This window comes from Panthera pardus, unplaced genomic scaffold (genome assembly GCF_024362965.1).
Source record: "Panthera pardus isolate Hobbes unplaced genomic scaffold, ASM2436296v1 HiC_scaffold_27, whole genome shotgun sequence".
Taxonomy (NCBI): domain Eukaryota; kingdom Metazoa; phylum Chordata; class Mammalia; order Carnivora; family Felidae; genus Panthera; species Panthera pardus.
The window spans coordinates 67,398,013-67,424,221 of record NW_026526843.1 but is presented as its reverse complement, the minus strand read 5'-3'; the positions used below and the strand labels follow the sequence as shown (position 1 = coordinate 67,424,221).

At 43.2% G+C, this 26,209-nt stretch overlaps 1 protein-coding gene across 1 annotated transcript; it reads left to right on the top strand.

The window, feature by feature from the left end:
- Positions 1-6,320: 6,320 nt before the first annotated feature.
- On the top strand, positions 6,321-17,251 carry PIN4 (peptidylprolyl cis/trans isomerase, NIMA-interacting 4). Its single transcript, XM_019428725.2, has 4 exons — positions 6,321-6,451; positions 9,237-9,310; positions 16,571-16,690; positions 17,073-17,251. Exons 1-4 carry the CDS (start codon positions 6,409-6,411, stop codon positions 17,229-17,231), a joined length of 396 nt encoding a protein of 131 aa, XP_019284270.1. The 5' UTR covers positions 6,321-6,408; the 3' UTR covers positions 17,232-17,251.
- Positions 17,252-26,209: the final 8,958 nt, after the last annotated feature.

Genomic DNA, 26,209 nt, shown 5'->3' with positions numbered 1-26,209 from the left:
AATCTTAGCAACATTTTTTTTTCTTGATACAGACAAGATTATTCTAAAATGTATATGGAAGCTACAAAGAACTAGAGTGGCTAAAACAATTTTGAAAAAGAATAAAGTGGGAGGAATTACTCTACACAATTTTAAGACATAGTATGTAGCTACACAAATCGAGACTGCATGATAGGGGTGCCTGGGTGGCTCAGACGGTTGAACGTCTGACTCTTGATTTCAGCTCAGGTCACAATCCCAGGATGGTGGGATCAAGCCCCACATCGGATTGAGCTGGGCATGGAGCCTGCTTAGGATTTTCTCTCTGTCTCTGTCTCTGCCCCTCTCCTCCCCATCCCTCTCCCCCGCTCATGCACTTTCTCTCTCAAATAAAATCTTTAAAAAAGACTGCATGATATTGTGTGATATTGGGGAGGGATAGACACATAGATTGATGGAATAGAATAGAGAATCCAGAACAAATTCATACAAGTACAGACAACTGAATCTTAACAGAAGTGCAAAAGCAATAATGAAAGATAGCTTTCTCAATGAATGATGCTGGAGCAATTGGGCATCTATAGGCCCAAAAAAAGGACTTTGATCTAAAGCTCACACTTTGCACAAAAATTAACTCAAATGGATCATAGATTTAAGTGTAAAACATAAAACCATAAAACTTTTAGAAATGAAATAGGAGAAAATCTTTGGGACCTAGGGCTTGATAAATAGTTCTTAGTCATAACATAAATCCATAAAAGAAAATATATTAAGGACTTTTGCTCTAGAAAAAAACCTCTTAAGAAGAGGAAAAGACAAGCTCAGAGACAGGGAGAAAATATTTGCAAACCACATATCTTACAAAGGACTCATATTTAGAATACATAAAGAGCTCCTGAAACTCAACAGTAAAAAAACCCAATGAGAAACTGAAGAGAATATACAGACAGAAAATTAACACATGAAAAGATGCTTAACATCATTAGCCATTAGGTAATGTATATTAAACCACAATGATGTATCAGTACACACCTATCCAAATGGCTAAAATTAAAAAAAAGCTGTGATAACACAAAATGCTGGTGAGTAGGCAAAGAAATGGGATCGCCCAAACATTGCTGGTAGGAATGTGCAATGGTGCAGCCACTCTGAAAAAGGGTATGGCAGTCTCTTGCAAAACTAAACATGCTTACCATACATCTCAGCAATAACACTCTTGCGAATTATCCTAGAGAAATGAAAACCTGTATTCACATAGAAACCTGTACACAAACGTTTATATAGCCACTGTATTGGTAACAACCCCCAAATGGAAACAACCCAAATGTTTTTCAATGAGTGAATGGGTAAACAAACTGGTGCATCTATGATTATTACTGAAAATCATACAAATATTAGAGATAAGCAGAGAATGCTTTGGGAGTGCAGAGGAGTGCCTTGCTCACCCTGGAAGAAGTAGAGAAGAGGGTAAGGGAAGACTTCCAGGAGGAAGTAGCACTGGAGCTTGGTCTTGAAAGGTAAATATAAGTTAACTAGATAAAAAATGGGAGAAGAGCACTCCAGGTAGACAGAACAGCATGTTCAAAGGCATGGAGTCTTAAGAGAGCACCATACATTTGAGGGCATGCAAATGGTAACTCGATGTGATTAAAGCCCTGTGAGGACTAGCAAGAGATGAGGTTGCAGATGTCAGCAGAAAGGCCCTTGGGTCTCCAGGCTAAGGACCCTCTCAGACTGCAGGGAGCCACTGAAGGAATGAGTGTCATATCTGGGTTTCTGAGGGCTCTCTGTGAGACGCTGGGGAGGGTAGCTTGGAGAAGGGTGAGACTGACAGCTAAGAGACCACATGTGGAGGCTTTTCCAATGGTCCAGAGAATGTTCAAAATCCTGTGGCAGGGGCAAAGAGGGCACGGGACAAGGGCAAGAGATGCTTGGTGAATCTCAGCAAAGTGCTCATTGTTCACTGTACAATGATGAGGAGCAGAGGAGATGAGCTGTTTAGAAGGCAGAATTCATTAGAAATGGAGACCACTTCCTGAGGATGAGGACAAAGAAGACCTCTTCCCCACTGTCCCCCCTCTGCCTTGTCCACAATACTCTGTCCACTGCCCTCCCCCTACACCATGTTCCTTCTTGCCTCTGTGCTTCTGGGCTTGGGAGGTCCAGTAGGCAGAGGTGATCACCTTCCAGATTACTCAGAATGAACACATTAATGCATAAACCAGAGGCAAATTGATTTCTGTAAGGTGGGGGCATAACTTGGCCCTGGCACCTCTTGGGCAGAGTGCCCCCTTGTAAGGGTTCAGGTGCCTGGGAAGCTGACTTGAATATACACTCAAAACAAAGGGAACTGGGTGTTCTTGGATTTCACATAGGGGATGGCAAAGCGTAGGGCAGTGTCATCATGCAGAACGTACCAGCTTGGAAGTCAGATTTGAGTTCAGAGGCCAACCCTGCCACAGTCCCTAGATGTGCAAACTTGAACATGCTTCTTAATTCCTCTGAGCCTGTTTCTTCAGGTCTAAAATGGCAATGGTGATATTCTGCAAAACAAAGACTGTTGTGAAAATAGGGGTGCCTGGCTGGCTCAGTCAGTAGAGCAATGTGGCCCTTGGTCTTGGGGTTGTGAGTTCAAGCCCCACATTGGGTGTAAAATCTTAGGGTGATGCCTGGGTGGTTCAGTCAGTTAAGCGTCCAACTCTTGATTTCCAGTCAGGTCATGATGTCACAGTTCACGAGCTTGAGCCCCCCATTGGGCTCCACAGTGTCATTGTGGAGTCTGCTTGGTATTCTCTCTCTCCTGATCTCCCTGTCCCTCCCTCCCAAGATAAACTTAAAAAAAATAAAAAATAAAAATAAATAAAATCTTATGGGTGTCTGGGTGGCTCAGTCTGTTAAGCATCTGACTCTTGATTTCAGTTCAGGTTGTGATCTCACAGTTTGTGGGGTAGAGCCCCACATCGGGCTCCATGCTGGGCATAGAGCCTGCTTTTTACTCTCTCTCTGTCCCTCTCCTTCTGCCCCTCCCCTCCTCACACATGCATGTGTGTGTCCATGTGTGCACTCTCTCTCAAAAAAAAAAAATATAAATAAATAAATAAATAAATAAATAAATAAATAAATAAATATCATTTAAAAAAACTGTTGTGAAAATTCAAAGAGATACTGAAGGGAAAGCATCTGACTCATGCTACATATGCCACTTGTGTTGGTTGTTTTCCACTGTCTCAAATGAACACCGCCTCTGAAAAAAATCCACCTCACTAGATACTGGAATATTAATGTTCTCCAGAAACTGTTTGCTTAGACAATGCTAGACAAACATAGATGGAATCTTCTTCTCTGAAGCACTTTAAAAAAAATTACAGTTGTTCAAAGCTTCATTCTCTCATGCCAGACATGTTACAAGGGCATGAAGAGGATTAGAAAGTTCTTTGGCCACTGTGCTCAGGAGACCCATCCATCCCATTGGCAATATACCTGCATCCATTTGCCATAATGGGTGGCTACTTTTGCAGATGGCTGATCTCATCCACTGTGTACTGATTTTTCTTTCTTTCCATTTCCAAAGGTGACCTTTTCCTACCCTTATCTGCAGAGGCTGGGGCCCAGAGCTCCCCATGGATTGACCACCTCTGAATGGGATCAATTAGATCTCTATGCTCTGTTGCTTCAAGCTCCCCTTTTGGAATAAGCTCTGCTAGGGTCTCAAATGGGAAAGAAATTGCAGCCTTTTGTTTGTATAGCAGGTAGGGCAGGATAGTGAGTCTCGGTCAAGGTTTGTGAACTTCTGGGAAGAAGACTGCCAGCTTCCCTTCCTAAGTATTCCTTGTTTAAGAAATACATGAAAGAATCAGTCTGAGGAGGTAATTAATAGAAAATACAACTGGCAGCCATTCCTGGCTCTGACTCACTGTGCACACTCCCGCAGTCGTTACCATGGTTTCAAGGCTGAAGTTTTCTCCTCTCTGCCCCCCTGCCTGCTCTTACGTTCATTTGTCACTCTGCTCCACAGACTCCTCCACAGTCGGTCTCCATAGACTGGTGCCGACTTAACCCTGTAGAGAAGCTGGCTTCTATGGTGTTTGTTTTACAAATAATGGTTATTGCTCTTTTTTCTTGAATAAAAGAAAAATACATGCCAATTGGTATAAACACAATATAATATAAACAGAAATAAATAAAAGGTAGTCACAAACTCACATTCCAGAATGAACACTTCAGATTTTTTTTAAGACTTGATTTTTTTTAAGTGATCTCTTCACTCAACTTAGGCCTTGAACCCACAACCCCGAGATCAAGAGTCACAGGTTCCACCGACTGAGCCAGCCAGGCACCCTGAACACTTAAGATTTTATACTTCCTTCCCTGACTTTTTGTGATGCATACTGCATGGTTGAGATTGTATATGATTCTGAATCTGACTGCCTTACAGTGCTTTTGACCTTGAAACCCCCCAGCAGACCAATGCCCATAGTCTTCTCCTTTGAGCTATTGGCCCCTAGATACTGCTTCAGGTAAGTTCAGCCACTTACACAAACTTGTTTATTATAGTTGTTGCTGTTATCTGCTGGAACACACAGAGCTCTCACAATATTTCAGGCACTAAGCATTTGTCAGGTGCATCTGCCATTTAATACTGGCTCTTCACTGGGATCTGAACTCTGCTTCATTCCCACTCTTCATTCCATGGTCGGTGGTCACAGGAAGGGCTGTTCCCTATGAAAAACCAGAAGTAAAGTGCCTCCTGGGCTCCTGGCTGTGGATGAGCTGATGAACATGAGGCCATACTGACATTGTCAAATTCCATCCCCCATTTCCCAGCCAGACTTGGAAAGTCAGTACATGGGCAGGATCCACCTCACAAGCAGAGAACCAATGATCCCCTCAGCATTGGATGTGTTTCCTACAGTTTATCACTCCCAATCTGAAACAAGGAGTGCCCAAGATGTGGTATGTCCAGAAGTCACAGCAGTACAAGAGGGGGCTGCTTGTTATGTATGAGTTGGGGGTGGGCACAGTATCAAAAATGCTTGATCCTTTGGTCTGGGCATGAAGCACCCCAGTCCAGCAAGGCTGTATCCAAACACTAAACTCTGAACTGGAGTTCTGGCTGGTAGTGGCAAGCTGGGACAGCTATCTTATGGAGCCTAAGAAAAAGGTTTGACCTTATATACAAATCAGGAGAAGAGGGGTTACAGATAAGGGAAGAAAGTGTGGGGACACAAATTCAAAACTCATTCATCTTACTCTAACATTCTATGAGTTAGTCGTTGGTTTCTGTGCTTTACAAATATAAACTTGTTTAATTCTCTTAACACCCTGTGAGTAGGTACTATTATCATCAACTCCATTTTACAGATAGTGAAACTGAGCCAAAGAAGGATGAGGTAATTTCCTCAAGGTCACAGAGCTAGTAGCCAGATGTTGGAGCAAGGATTTGAAGCCAGGCAGTCTGGCTCCAGAATCCATGCTTTTAAGTATTTTATACTGCACCATTACAGAAAATTTGGAAAATATACAGAAACATATACAACAACCTGTACTAGCACCACTGGTCACATTTTGCTAGGTAGCCTTCCTGTCTTTTATGCATATATAATAGAGCACACTATATACTTTTTCTAAAAAATGAATCATATTCTATAGCTTGGTCTGTAACCTTCCTTAAGTCCATTTCCTGTGTCAGCTTTTCAGACAGCTTTACATTCATTATTTTAAATGGCGCATATCCTTTTGTGTGATTGAAACATTATTTATTTAAGCAATACCCCACTGAGGAACATTTAGACCGCTTCCAATTTTTCTCCATGACAGAGTTCTGCAAGAGGCAGAGGGGTGATAGCTTTTTTTTTTTTTTAACTATCTTCTAAATCCAATCAGCTACAACTGCAGAATAAAATTTAAAAATGAAAAACCTCAAGAGAGAGCAAGGCCTATGAGTAGGAGAGAGCAGGAGGAGGGGGCAACCACCGCGGCTCTTCCTCCTTTCCCTTTGTCTGGCGGCCCCGCGGGATTGGCTAGAGCCGGCGCCAAGGGACTGCAGAGGCCCGCACCTTCCACTACGCATGCGTGGAGGAGATGGGCGGGGGAGTGAGGGAGCATGGGAGCTAGCTCAAATAATGGCGTGCGATAGAAGGAACAGCTACAACAAAAAAAACGCAAAGGCGGGGTTTCCCGCCCCTGCTTCACCACTGGCTCCTCCCCTCTAACAGAACCTAACTTCTTATTGGTCAGACATCTTCAGCTCCATTGGTCCGCGGGCCCAAGGACCGGGTCTGCCTCAAATTATGCCTGCTTCCAGGGCCACAGCAAAAACTGTCAAGTTCGATGCCGTTTTCAGTCGTTTGTTTCGGACATGCCCGTGGGGCCTGAAGGGGCTTTGTCAGGCAACCGAAGCCTTTGACAGTACAGCCCCAAGATTCGAAGATGCCGCCCAAGGGAAAAAGCCGTTCCGGGAAAGGGGGGAAAGGTAGAGCGGCCAAAGCAGCCAGAGAGAATGGGATCGGATGAGGAGCGAGGGGAGGAAGCTGACCGGCGACCCCCAGGGCCCGGGACGGGGCAGTGGGTGGCCAGTGACTAGAGGATTGACCCGGAAGTGAGAAGTTGGAGACAGTGCGGACTTCTCTGGAAAGCCTTTATTGAAAACGCAGGGGAATTAAATGGTAGATAGAGGAAGACAAAGGACTAAGAGGAAGTTTTGATGGTTTCTTCAAAATGGGGAAAACTTAAGAGTGAGGCTGACGTAAAGGATCCGGTAGAGTTAGAGAGGTAAGGGGCCGGAAGGAGTGAAGTTGGAGAAAATGGGGTCTAGGACAGAGGTGGAGAAGTTGACCTTTGAATAGGAGAAAGGACACTTTATGCTCGAGGCCATAGGGAAAGAGACGAGGATGGGTGTGGTTGTAAAAATTGGGGCCACAATGGGGAGGTGTTTATAGGATATCATGATTCATGGCCTCAATTTCTTGTTAAAGTGGAAGGCAAGGGTAATTTTTAAGACCGAGGGGCAAGGACTGAGTGAGGTTCTTAAGAGTGGTAAAGGTTTGGAGTCGTCATTGGGGGTGATGGGAAAGGGAAGGAAACGCTAATAAAAGGATCAGCCCTCAAGGCTGAGAGCCTAAGGTTGAAGGCCATGAATTTGTAGAGGACACAATCTGCACAGTCATGATTTACCTGGTAACTTGCAACTGGCACAATATAAGATTGAAAAGAGCTAGGTGTAGCCTTGAGCCAAGGTTGAGGGTTTGTTGGACAATGAGAATAGAATAGCAGAACAAGTGAATTAAGGGTGACAGTAGGAACACAGATGATCGAGCATGGGGTCTAGACTGGCAGGGGAAGGAGAAATGGGTAGCCCAGGGAAACACATCAGGATAAAGGTACCGAAGTTGGGAGTGATTTCTGTGAAGTCAAAGAGCCAGTGTTGTGAGAGTGAGGCATGAGAAGGCTGGAAGAACATGAAGTTGTAGCCAGAGACTGAACTGTTAGTTCTCGGTGGCACAGTTCCATCGTGTTGTGCCCTTGGGAGCAGGTGGCCTGGAGTAGAAGGCATGGACATTGAGGAGGAGGGAGGTCCAGAAGTGTGAAGTTAGGTTGTTGGGTGATTCCTCAGCCTAGGTGGTGAGGTCATCCAAGATGATGGCAAGAGTGAGGATGGAAAGGCAGCCTGAAACTGCTGCCAGAGTCCTCAGTCAATCAAAGGGAGTGAAGTGGTGGCAGTCAGAAGATGCCAGCATCCAGCAGGGGAGAGGCTGGGATAACAGGAATGCATCATCGTTCAAGAGTGAATGTACAGCAGTTTTAGTGTAATAAAACTCCTTTGGCAGTAACATTTTCCTAGGCATTTGGCGATCAGCATTTTGGGTTTTCAGTTTAGTTGGACATTTATTGAACAACTGTTGTGTGCCATGTACTGTGCTAGGCATTGGAGATACTAAGACAAGTAAGATGGAATCTCCTGATTAAAACTTTTCAGTGGTTCCCTATTGTAGGTTCCTTAGTGGGGCTCATAGGCCCTCATGCCCTAACCTTCAGCCATTTCCCCAGGGCTTACTTATCTCACAGCATTCCCACCTCAGACTTGGATTCATCCATAGTTTCATACACACCACGGTGTTTGACCACCCTGGGGTGTCTCCTCATCCTTGTCTTTTCTTCACTTAGCTTCTGTTCATCCAGGAAACCTTCCCTGACTGGCTAAAATGGCTCTCTGTGCTTCCACAGCCTTCTGTCCATAGATCACAGGTCATTCTCCTGAAATGATCTGTTTACGTATCTGTCTTCCCCAGTAGAATATGAATTTCCTGAAGGAAGATACCATGGCTTGTTCATCTTTGTATGCCCAGTGTCTAATAGTTATTTAGGAAATGTTTATTGAACTGAACATTTAATCCAGCAGTAGTTCTTAGGAACATGAGCCTCTAAAAGTAAGTATGCTGCCACAAACAACAAAGTTGGTGTAGTGGTGAGATGACATAATAGTAAAATGTAAGATGCTGCCTGTGGTGGTTAATCTGAATACCGACAACTTTTCTTAGTAAGGTATCAATAGGCAATGCAGGAGACTCCAGGAATTTGGACAATGAATACATTCTTTAGCCAAATATGGGTGGTGGGAAATTTGATCTTTATTTAAAATAGATTCTTAGAGATTTTACTTATTGGAATTGTGAGTACTCAAATACATAGTTGCAGTGCTTATTAGAAATCTTACAGGAGGGGGGCGCCTGGGTGGCTCAGTCGGTTAACGTCCGACTTTGGCTAAGATCAGGATCTCACGGTTTGTGAGTTCGAGCCCTCTGTCGGGTTCTGTGCTAACAGCCTCAGAGCCTGGAGCTTGATTCAGAGTCTGTGTCTCCCCCTCTCTCTGCGCCTCCCATGCTCATGCTCTATATCTCTCTGTCTCTCAATAATATATAAATGTTAAAAAAAAAAATCTTACAGGAGCTCGGAGATTTGCCCTTAGAAGCAGGATTTCAAATTGGGTCCAGAGAATCTGGACCAGACTTTTGGCACTCTCATTCATCCATTAGCACACTCACTTGTATATCTGTTTTCTACGAAGGGCTTATGTGGGCATGAATTTCTTGTTTTAAGAGAGGTGAGTCACAGGTTAATTGTAGCTTCATGTAGTAAAGTGGCAGAGTGCCCCTTTGAAGCATGGTGCTATGACAGAAGTATCCACTCCTCTTGTATTGGACCTTTCTGTAAATATCAAGATGCATTTTAAATGAGTACCTATGATCTCTTCTCTAAAGGGGGAGCAGCCTCTGGGAGTGACAGTTCTGACAAGAAGGCTCAGGGTCCCAAAGGTGGTGGCAATGCAGTAAAGGTGAGTTACTAGTTCCTTTTCTTTCATGTTAAATATAAATAACATACATATACATGTGTTATTTTGGTACCCAGAAAAGGAAAAGACAGTATGCTTAACCCATTCTAAGAGGCTAGCCTACTTACTACTGGGGCACCTGGGTGGCTCAGTCAGTTAAGCATCTCACTCTTATTTCAGCTCTGGTCACAATCTCACGGTCATGATGACCAGTCGTGATCGAGCCCCTCATTGGACTCTGCACTGAAACGGTGTGGAGCCTGCTTGGGATTCTCTTTCTTTTTCTCTCTCTGCCCCTTCCCCCCGCCAAAATAAACTTAAAAAAAGAGGCTAGCCTACTACTGATATGAAATCAAGATAACATAAAATTGGAAAATAGGGACCAGTGTCACAAAGTAATTCCATTTTATTTCTCAACTGTTCCCTCAAACATCCAGAATTTCTTCATACTTTGTATTGTTTCTTTTTTATTTTTTTTTTAAAATTTTTTTTTTTTTTTTAACGTTTATTTATTTTTGAGACAGAGAGAGAGCATGAACGGGGGAGGGTCAGAGAGAGAGGGAGACACAGAATCTGAAACAGGCTCCAGGCTCTGAGCTGTCAGCCCAGAGCCCGACGCGGGGCTCGAACTCACGGACTGCGAGATCACGACCTGAGCCCAAGTCGGACGCTTAACCGACTGAGCCACCCAGGCGCCCCTGTATTGTTTCTTAACATGTATTAAGTTAGATCTTCCCAGTAAATGAATGAACTGTTTGTCAGAAGGAAATAATATTTAATATTTTATGTTGCTCCCCCAATTGGTAAGCTACAGTCCAGGGACCTGACCATGAACATTGGGATGGGAGGCAATCACAAATAACTATTTGAAGTACTTGACCTAGTACAGAGGAGTGTTATCTGCCCTGGGAAAACAAAACCTTACTACTTAGTGCTACGTAACAAGGCAGTTTCATTGTTTCAGAGTATGGGATCCGATACTTGGATTCATTCATTCAATAAGGATTTAGTGACATCTGCCCTGTGCCAAGCAGTGTACTGAGATGGTTTCTGTATTTAAAAACAAAAACAAAAACGGGCACCAGGGTGGCTCATTCAATTGAGCTTTCAATTTCAGCTCAGGTCACAATCTCATGGTTCATGAGTTTGAGCCCTGCGTTGAGCTCTGTGCTGACAGCTCAGAGCCTGAAACCTGCTTCAGATTCTCTGTCTCCGTCTCTCTCTCTCTGCCCCTCCCCTGCTCACACTCTGTCTATCTGTCTCTCAAAAATAAATAAACATTAGGGGCGCCTGGGTGGCTCAGTCGGTTAAGCGGCCGACTTCGGCTCAGGTCATGATCTCGCGGTCCATGAGTTCGAGCCCCGCATCGGGCTCTGTGCTGACTGCTCAGAGCCTGGAGCCTGTTTCAGATTCTGTGTCTCCCTCTCTCTGACCCTCCCCTGTTCATGCTCTGTCTCTCCCTGTCTTGAAAATAAATAAAACGTTAAAAAAAAATTTTTCTAAATAAAAAATAAATAAACATTAAAAAAATCTTTAAAAAATCCAGCAGGTAAGAGATGGTTTCTATTATCACAGTATACTTGGAGCAGTTAGGTAAAGATAAATTTCACTGCTGTATAATAAGTGGAGTAGTGGATTGCATCGTATAAACCCAGCCATGCACACGCAGCCAAAAAAAAGAGAGAGGGAGCATAGAAACAGTGTGGGCTTTTCTACCCACTTTTCTACTCGATGACCCTATGGCCCAGAGAAAGTGAGGTAGGAGACATTAATCAGCTTCTCCATAGTAGACCTCTGTTCTCATATGAGCATCCAGTTATGTGAAGTGGGATTCTGGTATCCAAAGAGAAGTTCTCATAAAACGTGGTCCCTAAATATAAACCAAGTACTTCATCTGGTGTTCAGCTGAAGAAGTTGTCATTGTTGCCGCAGTCTGGGGAGACAGGCTGTGTTGGGTTTGATGAGGGCTGACATGTTGGTCTCCAGTATGGCATCTTCATAAGGGATATTGTAGGGAATTTTGGCCATATACAATTTTCACCTTATATGCTGACTTTTACAAGCACCCAACACAAGAGACTGCTCCGCTGCACATGGCTTCAAAGAGGATTCTTGCTCTTTCTGGAAAAAAATGATTTCAGTGTGGCTGTGCATGAGGTATGTGGAAAGAAGTGGCACATAGGAAATTTGATTAGAACTAAATTCTCTTGCTAAGCTTTTTCTTTTGAGATTATTTTATTTTTATTTTATTTTGGGAGAGAGAGAAAGCAAGCACATGAGCAGGGGAGGGGCAGAGAGAGAGGGAGACAGAGAATCCCAAGCAGGCTCTAAGCTGTCAGCACAGAGGCCGATATGTGCCTCAATCCCACAAACCGTGAGATCATGACCTGAGCCAAAATCCAGAGTTGGACACCTAACCAACTGATCAACCCAGGCACCCCATCTTTTGAGATAATTTGAGACTCACATTCCACTTGTAAGAAATGGTACATGTGCTGTTTCCTGTTTCCCCCCGATAACATGTTACATCAAACTCTAGTACACAGCACAACCAGGAGGTTGACGTTGATCCAGTAAACATACAGAACATTTCCATCACCCCCAGAATCCCTCTTGTTGCCCTTTTATAGCCATACCCACTTTCCTCCCCCACCTTCCCTCCGTCCTTAACCCCTGGCAGCAACTGATCTGTTCTCTATTTCTGTAATTTTATAATTTCAAGAATGTTACACGAATGGAATGACACAATATGTAACCTTTTGGCTTTTTCACTGGCATAATTCTCCGGAGATTTCACCTATCAATAGTCTATTCCTTTGTATTGCTAAGTAGTGTGCCATGGAATGGGTGTGCCGTAGTATGTTTAACTGTTCACCTGCTAGAGGACATCTGAGTTATTTCTGGTGTTTGGAAAGGTCCCAGTAGGAAGGGAACCCTGGAACCCTCCAGTCTTTTAGGGGCTAGGCTCCTTCCACATCCTGCCATCCTGCTTTCAATCCCACTCCTGAGCCCACACCCTGCCCTGTGTCTCTAGAGCTATCCAGATTCTGAAATCCACCTACCAACCACAGCTTCCTTCCTACCCCTTTGCTTCCTGCCTCCCCCAGTCTTGTTCTGTTCTTCTGTGCATATGGACCTCTAGCCCTCAAGCCTGCCTGTTCTTCCCACCGTCTCCCGGCTTCCTGTCTGTTGTCCAAGCCCTGTATGTCCTGTAGGCTGGAAATTAGATCAGAGAGCTTGACCACTGGATGTTGGAGCCCCGACTCTTTTTCCTTTTGGTCAGCTGTTGCATCCACCTGCCAGACTACCAACTCCAGATCATCCAGTGGTCTACTTCCTTTACATTAAAATTTTTTTAATGTTTGTTTATTTTTGAGAGAGAGAGACAAGGAGAGGGACGGAGGGGGTGCGGACAGAGGATCCAAAGCAGGCTCTGTGCTGACAGCAGCATGCCCAATGACGGGCTTGAACTCACGAACTGTGAAATCATGACCTGAGCCGAAGCCAGAAGCTTAACTGACTAAGCCACCCAGGCGCCCCTACTTCCTTTACATTTAAACCCAGAACTGCTGGGCCCTGCTGGAGAGTCACACAGCCTTGGGAATTGGGACCACTAATTCCTGGTCTCTAACCTTAGCTAGGCTCTCAGTACTACTCAGCAGTCCTCTGCCACTCACTTCAAGCCATCCACCACCCTGCTCCAGTCCGTCAGTAGATAACTTCGTCCATTGTTTCTCAATCCTGCTGTACATCAGATTCGCCTAGATAGCTTCTCAAACTACCAATGTCCAGGGTCCCACCCCAGACCAGCTGCCTCAGAATCCCTGGAGGATGGGGCCTGGACCTTGGTGGATTTTTTATTTATCTTTTTAAAAAATTTTTTAATGTTTATTTATTTTTGAGAGAGAGCGAGAGAGAGAGCATGAGTGAGGGAGGGGCATAGAGAGAGGGAGACACAGAATCTGAAGCAGGCTTCAGGCTCTGAGCTGTCGGCATAGAGCCTGATCAGGGCTGGAACTCAAAAGCCGTGAGATCATGACCTGAGCCAAAGTCGGACGCTCAACCTACTGAGCCACCCAGGTGCCCCTCAAAAGCACTGAGGACGATTCTGAAATACTGCCAGGGTTGACAATCACTGACCCAGTGTCACAGGGTTGGTGTGAGGATTTCATGAGAGAAGTGCTTAGCACATGCCTAGCAAATAATAACTTTTAAATATTGTTAAATTTTCAGAAGAAAATGGAAACCTGATCTATTGTGAGGAACTCGTTGGCTTTCTGGCCCCCTCTCCAACAAAGTTCTCTTCACCCACATCTCCCTTCTCTGTCTTCTCATCTTTCTTTCTTTAAGACTAATAAGTTTTTCAAGCAGGGCTCTGAGTACCAGGCCTTATCCTGCATTATGTCCACCCTGTTTCTTTGCTCTGTCTTCAACCTTTCCCTCTTTACTGCATCTTTCCCTTCATTCTGAGACCTCTGCCCAGGGACCTTTAAAATACGTACATGTTGGGCTGCCTGGGTGGCTCAGTCGGTTAAGCATCCGACTTCGGCTCAGGTCATGATCTCACAGTCCTTGAGTTCGAGCCCTGCGTCGGGCTCTGTGCTGGAGCCTGCTTCGGGTTCTGTGTCTGCCTCTCTCTTTGCCCCTCCCCCATTTGTGCTCTGTCTCTCTCCCTCTCTCTCCCTCAAAAATAAATAAACATTTAAAAAAAAATTTTTAAAGCAAAATATAAAAAACAATAAAAAATAAAAATAACATATATACATGTCTGTGACCATTTTCTTCTGATAAGAGCCCTTTCTCTTTTTCTACCTCAGCTGGGGGAGTACCCCACACGGATTTCCTTCCTGCCTCCTATCCCTCTCTCTGTGTGCCCTCCACCATCTGGCTTCTGCAGTTTCTACTCTTCTGAAACTGCTTTTGCTAAGGTCATCAATCACTCATTGCTAAATCGGTTGTACTTCTTACCTGATCACTCTGCCGCATTTAAGCCTGTTGACCATTTCCTCCTTGAAACTTTCTTTTGGCTTGGTTTCTATTAACACACCTTTCCTACCTTTCTGGCCTTTCTTTTTATATTATGGTTATTGAGCTTTTTCCTTGCTTATTGCTTAAACATCAGTGTTCTCCGAGGATGTCTTTAACCTACGTTTCTCCTATTCTCATTCTACGTAACCTTCCTGGGCAATCTCATCACCTCCCATAGTGTCAGCTGCTACCTCTGTGCTAATCACTCCCAAATTCTCTGTGGGTTGGCTCTCTTGTTTTTTAAGTTTATTCATTTATTTAGAGAGAGAGTGAGAATGCACAGGAAAGGCAGAGAGAAAATCCCAAGCAGGCTCTGCACTGTCAGTGCAGAGCCTGACGCAGGGCTCAAACCCACAAACAGCAAGATCATGACCTGAGCCAAAATCAGGAGTCGGACACTTAACCACCTGAGCTACCCAGGTGCCCCAGGGTTGGCTGTCTTCTAAGATGCCAGCCTTACACAGTTGCCAGTTGGTCACATTGCAAACCCCACAGGTACTACAGACTCATTATGTGTAACCTGTCAGACTGTCCAGACCAAAATACTTGTTTATTCATGTATAAGGTGCTGGGTGGTCTCCCCTTTCTGTGATCATGAATACTGTAATTCAGTTCCCAGTAATTGTACCAGAAGGTTGCTTTGTGAGTGTAGAAGCATAAAGAGGGGGGGCATCCTAGAAGCTGTTTTGGCCAGGCCAACTTGAGGTCTTGATGAACTGTCCTTGTTTCCCAACATGTATCTCTAGTGTCCAGATTGTTCCTGTCTGCCAGGGACAGTACATTCTGTACATCCTGTACATTCTATATAATTTTGCCTCTCTGAACCCTGCTTTTTGACACATTCTTTCCTTTGCTATCTATGTTCCTAACTCCTGTGTAGCTTCTCCATCGGGAAGTTATTCCTGTGGGCCTAGAATCCCCTTGCCCCCAATTGCAATAGTTGAACCCTGAAGACAACCTTGATTTGCTTGTCTCCATTTATAAGGGAGACACCTTTAGCCCCCATCCCAGTGTATCACTTACAATATGAAACAATGGATTGTGTTTGAGAAATTGGAAATCCTGCAAAATGGCTACCCTGACAAAACCAGTTTTCAAGATAGAGTGATTTTAATAAAAACACATGGCTTTATGTAAACATAGGTCAAACTTGAATACTTCTATAGGGTTGAGTATTCTTAATCAACATACGATACTTTTTCAAAGTGTTGAATTGTGAGGAGGCTTTATACCTTGGGCCTTTTTTCATAAAAAATATTTCCTAGTGGGTTTTTAAATATCATCCCCACTCTGATGAAATAACAGCTAACCTTTATTGAATACTGACTGCATCACCTCAGTCTTCACAACCCTATGAGAACACATAAGTACTATTATTATCTCAGTGCACAAAGGGGGAAACACTTAGAGGTTTAAGAAAATGCCTACAATTGGGGCACCTGGGTGGTTCAGTCAGTTAAGTGTCTAACTTACGCTGAGGTCATGATCTCACAGTTTGTGGGTTCAAGCCCCACATTAGGCTCTGTGCTGATGGCCTAGAACCTAGAACCTGCTTTGGATTCGGTGTCTCCCTCTCTTTCTGCCTCTCCCCCACTTGTGCTCTGTCTCTCAAAAATAAATGTTAAAAATTTTTTAAAAAGAAAAAAAATGCCTGCAATTGTACAGCAGAGGTGGGATTTGACTCAAAGGCCCAAGCTTTCAACTATTCTGTTTCCTCTTCCTGTTACCATTGAAGTACATGGTTAAGATAGTAGCTTCCCACAGCCAGGTGCCCATTTTCCATCTAAATCAGATTTCTGAGGGGTGCCTGAGCTCAGTCAGTTAAGCGTCCGATTTCTCCTCAGGTCATGATCTCACAGTTTGTGAGTTCAAGCCCCATGTCGGGCTCTGTGCTGACATCTCGGAGCCTGGAGCCTGCTTCAGATTCTGTGTTTCCCTCTCTCTGCCCCTCCCCTACATGCGCTCGCTCGCTCACTCTCTCAAATATAAACACTGAAAAATTTTTTTAGTAAAAAAAAATTTAAGTTAATTAAAAAAATATCAGAGTTCTGAGATAGTGTCTTGACATGGGAAACGAGCTTGTGGCCATCGCCCAACTGAGCAGACTTCAGGGTTTTGTTGCCGTAACCTGATCTATTTTTTCACTACTGGGGGTAATACAGCATGACTGCTGTACTGTGAGAAAAGGAATTGTTTGTGTCTCTCAAATTATGTGACCATACTTTTTCCTTGTAGGTCAGACACATTCTGTGTGAAAAACATGGGAAAATCATGGAAGCCATGGAAAAGTTGAAATCTGGAATGAGATTCAATGAAGTGGCCATACAGTATAGTGAAGATAAAGCCAGGCAAGGGGTATGGTGTTGTTTTCATTTATCCCCCATGGAGGACACACAGTGGTAGGGGTTATTTCTATGTTCTGCCTTTAATTTTAGCCATATCTTGGTTTAAAGATCTTAAAAGCAGAAATGTACAGTTGTGTACAGGGCACCTGTTGTCTAAGACTAGGCACGACCAAACTCGCACAGCTGAGACACCTGGCAGCATTGTGAGTGCTTATGTGTTCAGTCCATGGTTGGATCTCTTTCACCCATTTGTCCTTGTCAGGCCCACTTCTTTACAGCCCAGGCAAATAAAACTAGGAACCTTAGCATTTGTGTTGGGAAATTCTCAAGCTACTGTAGAACTGTTTCCTCTGGAGGGCCACCTGACATCACATATCTTTTGGGTTTTTCAGGGTGACTTGGGTTGGATGACCAGAGGTACCATGGTGGGACCATTTCAAGAAGCAGCATTTGCCTTGCCCATAAGTGGGCTGGATAAGCCTGTGTTTACAGACCCTCCAGTTAAGACAAAATTTGGATATCATATTATTATGGTTGAAGGGAGAAAATAAAATTGTATGGAAGACTGACAGTGTTTTATACAATTCTGTTTATTTCTTTTTAAAAAAATTTTTTTTTGATGTTTTTATTTATTTCTGAGACAGAGAGAGACAGAGCATGAGCAGGGGAGGGGCAGAGAGAGAGGGAGACACAGAATCTGAAACGGGCTCCAGGCTCTGAGTCATTGGCACAGAGCCTGACGCGGGGCTCGAACTCACGAGCTGTGAGATAATGACCTGAGCTGAAGTCGGACGCCCAATCGACTAAGCCACCCAGGTGCCCCTGTTTATTTCTTTAAAAGGTGTTGAATAATCCTTGTATTTTATGAACTCTGTCATTGTGGGTTTGTCAGCACAAGATGAGGTGGGGAAAAGTTAGTGTGCACACTATAGTGGGTATTCAGTCAGCTGTTCTCAAAGATAAGTCAAGCAAGGGCACCCAGCTGGCTCAGTCGGTAGAGCATGCAACTCTTGATCTTGGGATTGTGAGTTTGAGCCCCACATTGGGTGTAAAGTTTACTTAATTAAAAAAAGAGAGAAGTCAAGCAGACTCCTTTTAACCTTCAGTCTCTTTTCCCTCAGAGCTACTGTCTGTGATTCTCAGTATACCCCATAAGTTAATTTAAAAATCATCTCTAGGAGAGCCAAATACCTAGTTCACACTATTCACACATTGAGTTGGACATCAAATAGTTGTATTAGCATATGAAAATCCTAAAATAAGCAATAGACAACACTTGTTTTGTAAGTTAGCCAACTTTGATCTGCCAGGACAGTTATTAGCTCCAATGTCTTAATATAATATGCTGTACATAAAGGCCATTCAACATGAACTTTTTTTTGTGAACTCTTCTTTTTAAATAAACATTTATTGCAGGCAAAAAGGCACTCAGTTCTTCTACCAGTTGTTTGTACTAGACTAAGCAGCCGATGTTTTATGTATCTGAATTTTTTATTTCACATTCCCATATTTATAACATACAAAAATGTATAAAGAATTATAAATACTGTACTGCTTCAAAAATAAAACTTTGCCAAAATAACCACATGATTCTTAACAGTGATTCTTTTAATACACTGTGTTCTTGCTCAGCTGCATTTGACATAGAAGTTTCTTATTTTAGAGGAGTTTCTGGGCATCCTCAGCAGGTTAGTCCTCCAGGAGATTTTCCCCACTGAGCAGACTAACGGATGGTACGTAGTGATAATGACACCATTCCTTTGCTGAATCCGATTGAGGTTTCTGGTACGTTCATTCTTACTAGGACCGTGAAAGGTTTTCACTCTCATTCCTGGAGTCCACTTAACAAATTCTTTTATCCACGTGCTAATGAGATTGGTTGGCATGATCAGCAGCACATGATTCACAAGTGTGGCATCAAACATACCAGAAAGGAAAGCGATGATCTGCACAGTCTTCCCTAATCCCATATCATCTGCCAAGATGCCACCTTTTCTTCCATCCCTATATAGGCTATAGAGGAAAGCTATACCTTCCTTCTGGTGCTCAAATAGTTGGTTGTGGAGCTCTCGATAGAGCAGCAGGCCAGAGTTGCACACATCTGTGAATTCATCATCTCCGTGTTCTGCCAACTCCTCCAAGGCTTCCTGTATTTTTTGGATTCTGCTCATCACCTTTTCATTGGGAAAAATGTCCTTTGCCAAATTGAAAAGTTTAAATGCTTCTTCCAGATCTCCATTCTTAGTTGCTTCTTTGGCCTCTTTCACGTATCTGTAAAAAAAAAAATATATATATATATATATATATATATATATATATATATACACACACATATATATATAGATAGATAGACAGATATAGATAGAGAAGATTAGAAAAGAAGGAAACAGATTGAACATTCAATCTGAGAACATGTTAGAATCCATTTTGGAAACTAAACTGCAGTTGGGTTTTTAATATCCTCAATTCAGGATGGGAAAGATTAGCACAGAAGATGCCAATGAAAGCTGGCATCACTTAAGACACATACCCACCAGACACTGCCAGCAACACCTTCAGACATTATTTGTGAGAAATGTATGTGCAAAGGTTATTGGTTCCATAGTATTTTTTTAAAATGTCACCCATAAGAAGTATGGAGTGATATTTTCTTGTAAAACCAACCAACCAGGGGTGCCTGGGTGGCTCAGTCAGTTGAGCATCCGACTTCTGCTCAGGTCGTGATCTCATCACCTGTGTGTTCGAACCCTGCATTGGGCTCTGTGCAGACAGCTCAGAGCCTGGAGCCCGCTTCAGATTCTGCATCTCCATCTCTCTCTGCTGCCCCTCCCCCACTCGCACTGTCTCTGTGTCTCTCAAAAATAAACAAACATTAAAAAATTAAAAAAAAAAACAACCAAACCAACCAACCTATATCGTGGGAGCATGGAAACAGGAAAGATACCTGGGCACTTCTCAAACCTTATTTTTCTGTACCTCTGATACATTTGACACTAATGATCACTCCCTCCTTAAAATTTCTTCCTTCCACTGGATTCCTATAGATTCTTCCTGGTTTCCTTCCTGATCAGTGGCCATTTCTTCTGTGTCTTTCTTGGGATCCTATTCTTCTTTCCATAGGGCTCAGTCCTGGGCCCTCTTCTCATCCCTTTTACTCTCTCCTCTGGCTTTCCCAGAGCTTCCACCTCCACCTATGTGCTCATGAAACCACTCTCTCCATTCCAGGGCTTGCCCCCAAACTCCAGTCTAGACTCGCATTCCAAATGCCTTCTGCACATCTCCACTTGAAAAAAAATCTCACAGGCAACTCAAATTCAACTAATTCCAAATTAAACTTGTTATTTCCCCCTCTAAAAACATGTTTCTCCATTCATGTGATAGTAAATGACACTACTATCAACTTAGCCATACAAGCTAGAAATCTGAAGATCATCCTTGACTCCAATTCACATGAGTCATCCTTGACCTCCACCCTCTTTTAATCACCCTCTCCCCTAGCTGGACAATCCCCAAGCCCTACTAACTTTATTTCCCAAGTATAACCTATGTCTCCATCTGCACTACCACTACTGTGGTTTAAGTCACCATCACCTCTGGCCCAGGTAATGGCAACTTCCTACTCACTGGTCTCCTTACATCCACTCTTGGCCCCTCCAATACATTCTCTACATAGCAGCCAGTGATACTGCCTAAAACATAAAAGAAAAAAAATGTAAAAGAAATCAGGTCATTCCTCTGCTTAATATTCTCCAGTGGTTTACAGTCAATTGATTTAGAAAGGAGGCCAAAACAATTCACTGAGGAAAGAATAGTCTTTTCAACTGAATATCATATGCAAAAGAATAAAATTGATCCCCTACCTCACACCATACACAAAAATTAATTAAAAATGGGTCACAGACATAAATATAAGAACTAAAAACTCTTAGAAGAAAATATAGGTATAAATCTTCATAACCTTGGATTTGGCAGTGGTTTCTTAGATATGATGCCAAACACACAAGCAACCAAAGGAAAAAGAAATTGGACTTCACCAAATGAAAAACTTATGTTTCCAAGGATACTACCAAGAAAGTGAAAAGACAACCCAAGCAATGGGAGAAAATATTTGTAAATCATGTATCTGATAAAGGATTTGTACTTAGAATATATAAAGAAATCTTGTAACTCAATAATTAAAAGACAACACAATTTAAAAATGGAAAAAGGATCTGAATAGAGATTTCTCCAAAGAAGATCTATAGCTAGTAAGCACAGGAAATAATGCTCAACATCATTAGTCATCAGGGAAATGCAAACCAAAACCACAATGAGATACCACTTTATGCCCATTAGGATGACTAGAATCAAAAAGCAAGAAAATACCAAGTGTTGGCAACAATGTGGAAAAATTGGAACTCTCATAACACTGTTGGTGGGAATGTAAAATGGTGCAGCCGCTTTGGAAATAATTTGTCAGTTCCTCAAAAAAGTTACACATGGGTGTGGCTGGGTGGCTCAGCCGGTTGAGCATCCCACCTCAGCTCAGGTCATGATCTCACAATTTGTGAGTTCAAGCCCCACGCTGGGCTGCTTCTGTCAGTGCAGAGCCCGCATCTTTGGATCCTCTGTCCCCTCTCTCTCTGCCCCTCCCCACCCCCTCAAAAAAAAAAACCCAAACATTAAAAAAAAGTTACACATGGGATTACCATGTGATCCAAGAATTCTACAATCAGGTACAGACTCAAGAGAAATGAAAACATCTGTCCACAGAAAATCTTGTACATGAATGTGCGTAGCAGTATTATTCATACGCCAAAAGGGGCAATAACACAGATATCCACCAACTGAATGGATAAAAATGCGGTATATTGGGGCACCTGGGTGGCTCTGTCAGTTAAGGGTCCAACTTTGGCTCAGGTCATGATCTCTCAGTTTGTGAGTTCGAGCCCTGCATCAGGCTCCGTGCTGACAGCTCAGAGCCTGGAGCCTGCTTCAGGTTCTGTGTCTTATTCTCTCTCTGTCCCTCCCCTGCTCACACTCTGCCTCTCTCTCTCATTCTCTAAAAAATAAACATTAAAAATTTTTTTTAATGTGGTATAGCCATATGATGGAATATTATGCAGCCATAAAAAAGGAATAAAATACTGATTCGTGCTACAACATGAATGAACCTTGAAAATGTTTTGCTACATGAGTAAGCCAGTCACAAAAGAGCACGTTTTATTATTCCATTCATATGAAATGTCCAGAATAGGCAAATTCACAGAGGAAAAAGTAGATTGGTGGTTGCCAGGGACTGGGGGTGGGGGGGGCTGGGGAATTCTGGGACTTGGTGGTGGTAACAGCTAAAGGGCAAGGAATTTCTTTTGGGGGTGATGAATGTACAACTCTGTGAATATACTAAAAATTATTAAACTGTATAGTTTACATGGCTGAAATGTATGTATGGTATGTGAACTATACCTCAATAAAGCTATTAACAATAACAGAAAATTCTTCAGTGGCTTCCTGTGGCCTATATAATAGAGTTTAAGTTCCTTAGCCTGGCATTCCAAGCCCTCCTGATATAGCCCGGAACTGCTGAACCTCTCTGCCTTAACTCCTACCACTTCCTGCCTCAAACATCTTATTTTAACCCCTTATGCCCATCATGCTACTTGGTGTCATCTAAGCTTACACCACCCTCCTCTTCCTGGAATGCACTCTCCTTTCATCAAACGAAACTCACAGAACTCATTCTTTAAGACAGTAACTCTCAATGTTATGCATAATCTTCTGGAGGGCTTGTTAAAACACAGAATGCTAGACCCCAACACCAAACTATCTGATTCTATAGTCAGGCCCAAGAATTTGTATTTCTATAAAGTTCCCAGGTGATAATAATGCTTGTGGTCCAGAGACCATACTTTAGGAGCTGCTTTGAGGTATACACCAGGCCTCACCTGCGGTTCCCCTAGGCTGCCTTCTATCCCTACCCTATCCCAGAGCTGGATCAACTGTTCCACCTCAGGACTCCCCCATGTGCTCATCTCTTATCAGTGCACTTAACACATTGTATTAAAATCATTACAAAACAATCTAGCTGTATTACAAATGTATGAAACAAACTCACTGAAAGGGTAGAGACAAAAGGTGCTGACCTAATAACCTAGGAAATGAGGGAAGTCTGTACGACTAAAAACAAAAGAAACAATATAAGTATTGTACTCTAGTGGATAAAGTTGTTTTTGGCGTATGGGCTAACAATTCTGTCGCTACAATGCATGTATAATAAAATTGAAGAGTTAGGTAAATGCGGTGCCTCAGTGGCTCAGTCGGTTAAGCATCTGACTTTGGCTCAGGTCATGATTTCATGGTTCATGAGTTCAAGCCCCGTGTCGGGATCTGTGCTGACAGCTTGGAGCCTGGAGCCTGCTTCAGATTCTTTCTCTCTCTCTCTCTCTCTCTCTCTCTCTCAAAAATAAATAAACATTATTTCTTTTTCTTTTTTTTTTATTTTTTATTTTATTTTTGAGACAGAGAGAGACAGAGCATGAACGGGGGAGGGTCAGAGAGAGAGGGAGACACAGAATCTGAAACAGGCTCCAGGCTCTGAGCAGACAGCACAGAGCCTGACGCGGGGCTCGAACTCACGGACTGCGAGATCGTGACCTGAGCCGAAGTCGGACGCTTAACCGACTGAGCCACCCAGGCGCCCCCATTATTTATTTTTCAAAAAAAAATTTTTTTTGAAGAATTAAGTAAATGAATGGTGGATAGTGGGAGCCACGTTTCTTACCTGTTCGAATGGAGAAGCAAGAGGAGACGGTGGTAATGCATGTGGTAATGGATTAGAGTTGGAGACATCAATATAAACCCATTTTTAACACAGATACAGGTGGTTATACATAGAATATTTACAGTTGTGTGTATACACATGGAGTATTATACACCCATATTTCCTTGCTTGGTCAGGTGAGAGGGCCTAGAAGCAAGAAAATCCCAGTAGCAAAAAGCTCACCTAGCACCCAGATCTTGGTTTCTAATACGATTCTCCAATAAAAGGAACCTGGGCTCCTTGGAAAAATGGCTGATTCTAGGACTGTGGCAGGAACTGTGTAAGATGAGCCTGGAGGAACCTGTAGTGTCAGAAAATAAGGAAGTGCTCAAACAACCCCCCACAATGATGGGAGTATGCCAAAAAGACACAGGAGCCAAATGAAAGAGCTCTCAATGGTCACAGCTGGAACAATTTGAGCAACAAAGTAAAATTGGATTAGAACCCAATGTATAAAATAAATACCTATGAGTCCATACTGATATAAATGAGTGAACAAATATAGGAGAGGAGACAAATCTCCCATGCAGGAGAAAATCAAATAATTTATGTAGATACTCTGCCCTCAAGGAAATGGAGCATAACTCCCTCTACCTAAATATGGAGTGCATATACTAACATCCTCCCAAAAAGTACAGTGTGGAAAGGTATGGGGGAGGGGAGAAGCGCAAGTAACTTTAAAGAGGAGAATCCTGGCAAACAGTACCTCAGCCAGGTGATTACAGTCAACATTAACAATGATATATCACATTAACATATGTACCCTTGATACAATTTGATGATAAGGGCACTTTACCTCTCTAGTCTTCCCCCCAAAACCAAAACCTCCAATCTAAACACCAGAAACAATGAAAGATCCCAATTGAGAGAACATTTTACAAAACACCTAAGCAATACTCCTCAAAACTGTCAAAGTTATCAAAAACAAAGGAAGTCTAAGAAAATGTCACAGGCAAGAGTAACCTAAAGAGACAGATGACAAAATGTAATGTGATGTCCTAGACAGGATGCAAGAACAGAAAAAGGACCTTATGTAAAAACGAAGGAAATCTAGGGGTGCCTGAGTGGCTCAGTCAGTTAGGTATCCAACTCTTAATTTTGGCTCAGGTCATGAGCTCATGGTTTGTGAGATGGATCCCCATGTCAGGCTCTGCATGGACAGTGTGGAGCCTACTTGGGATTCTTTCTCTCTCTCTGCCCCTCCTCTGCTTGTGCTCTCTCTCAGTCTCTTTCAGAATGAAGAAATGAACTTTAAAAAAAAAGATGAAGAGCAGGAAAGGAGGAAGAAAAGAGCTTGCTTGCTGTAAAACTCTGCTAGTTCTACTGTGGCAGGTCAGCTGCCCACCTCCCCAAACTCTACTGAGCTGTAGAATTAAGTTATATTCCCTCTTACTCTGGTCTTGAACGTGAGGGCATAGTGATGACCACTGGATCCCTCCACCTTAGTGCCAGCCCCTGAACTCATTCTCCACTTTCTCTTTCCTCACAACCCTCCCCACCCTCAGGGTGCCTTCACCTGGGTAACTGGTCTTCTGGCTTGGTCTATGTCCCAGAGCTTGAAGGAGAAAATATGTCATTTTCTATTACTATTAGATCGTTTCCAAATCCCTAAACTGGTAACCTGTCCAGTATCCTAAACCCCTGTGAAGCCTGGTCTTCTAACTACAGCCAGGCCTCCTCTCCAGGAAGTAAAGTGCTGCCTGTGAACCCTAGCTCTGGGTTACACTCCCCAGAATCATACACCTTTTTTTTTTAACAAAATGTTTATTTTTGAGAGAGAGAGAGAGAGCACAAGCAGGGAAGGGGCAGAGAGAGAAGGGGACAGAGGATCCTAAGCAGGCTCTGCACTGACAGCAGTGAGCTCGATGTGGGGCTCAAACTCACAAACCATGAGATCATAACCTGAACTGAAGGTGGATGCTCAACCAAGCCACCCAGGCATCGTAATACACCAACCTTTTAAATGGCAACTGTCTGCTTAGACTTTTTTTTTTTTTGTCTTTTTAAAATCTTTTTAATGTTTACTTATTTTTGAAGGTGAGAGAGAGACAGAGTGTGAGTAGGGGAGGGGCAGAGAGAGAGACACAGAATCTGAAGCAGGCCCCAGGCTGAGCTGTCAGCACAGAGCCCGACGCAGGGCTCGAACTCACAAACTGCGAGATCATGACCTGAGCTGAAGTCGGACGCTCAACCGACTGAGCCACCCAGGTGCCCCTGTCTGCTTAGACTTCTTACCACCAGTCTAAGACTCATATTGCTGGGTCCTACCCATCCTCTGGAACTCCCACATTTGTCAACCTTCTACCTGAACCACAACTGGAATTTATAGTATTCCTTGCTCACCACCACTTTCTGATTGGGTTGAACCCCTATCAGGCAAGCTGCTTTGCAGTCCGCTCCACCTGAGTTAGCAGGTCTCATACTGCATCTCAGCTCCTTCCCTCTACCCAGTCTGCTCCACCAATGAAGTTGGGCCTTCTTTCCTTATAACGGAGTTAAGAGAAAAAAATGAAATCTGCCTATTATAGCACTATCCTGGATATCTGGTTACTTACAAGACCACAATGTTTTCTGTAATACAGTTTGATTTAGCCACTCAACCTCTAATCACTTCCATTTTCCAGGGCTGGAAAAGAAAAAAAAATGTCATTTTTACTACTAATGCAATCATGTGTCCATCTGAAACACATAGGATCCCTAATGATCTAGAGAATGTAACACTTCATGGGT

What these genes read in the sequence shown, in the direction of transcription:
- PIN4 (XM_019428725.2), top strand. Translation starts at nt 6,409, where the DNA reads ATGCCGCCCAAGGGAAAAAGCCGTTCCGGGAAAGGGGGGAAAG. An exon ending in TTCCGGGAAAGGGGGGAAAG is followed by an intron (nt 6,452 to 9,236) that starts GTAGAGCGGCCA and finishes TCTTCTCTAAAG; the next exon opens with GGGGAGCAGCCTCTGGGAGT. An exon ending in GTGGTGGCAATGCAGTAAAG is followed by an intron (nt 9,311 to 16,570) that starts GTGAGTTACTAG and finishes TTTTCCTTGTAG; the next exon opens with GTCAGACACATTCTGTGTGA.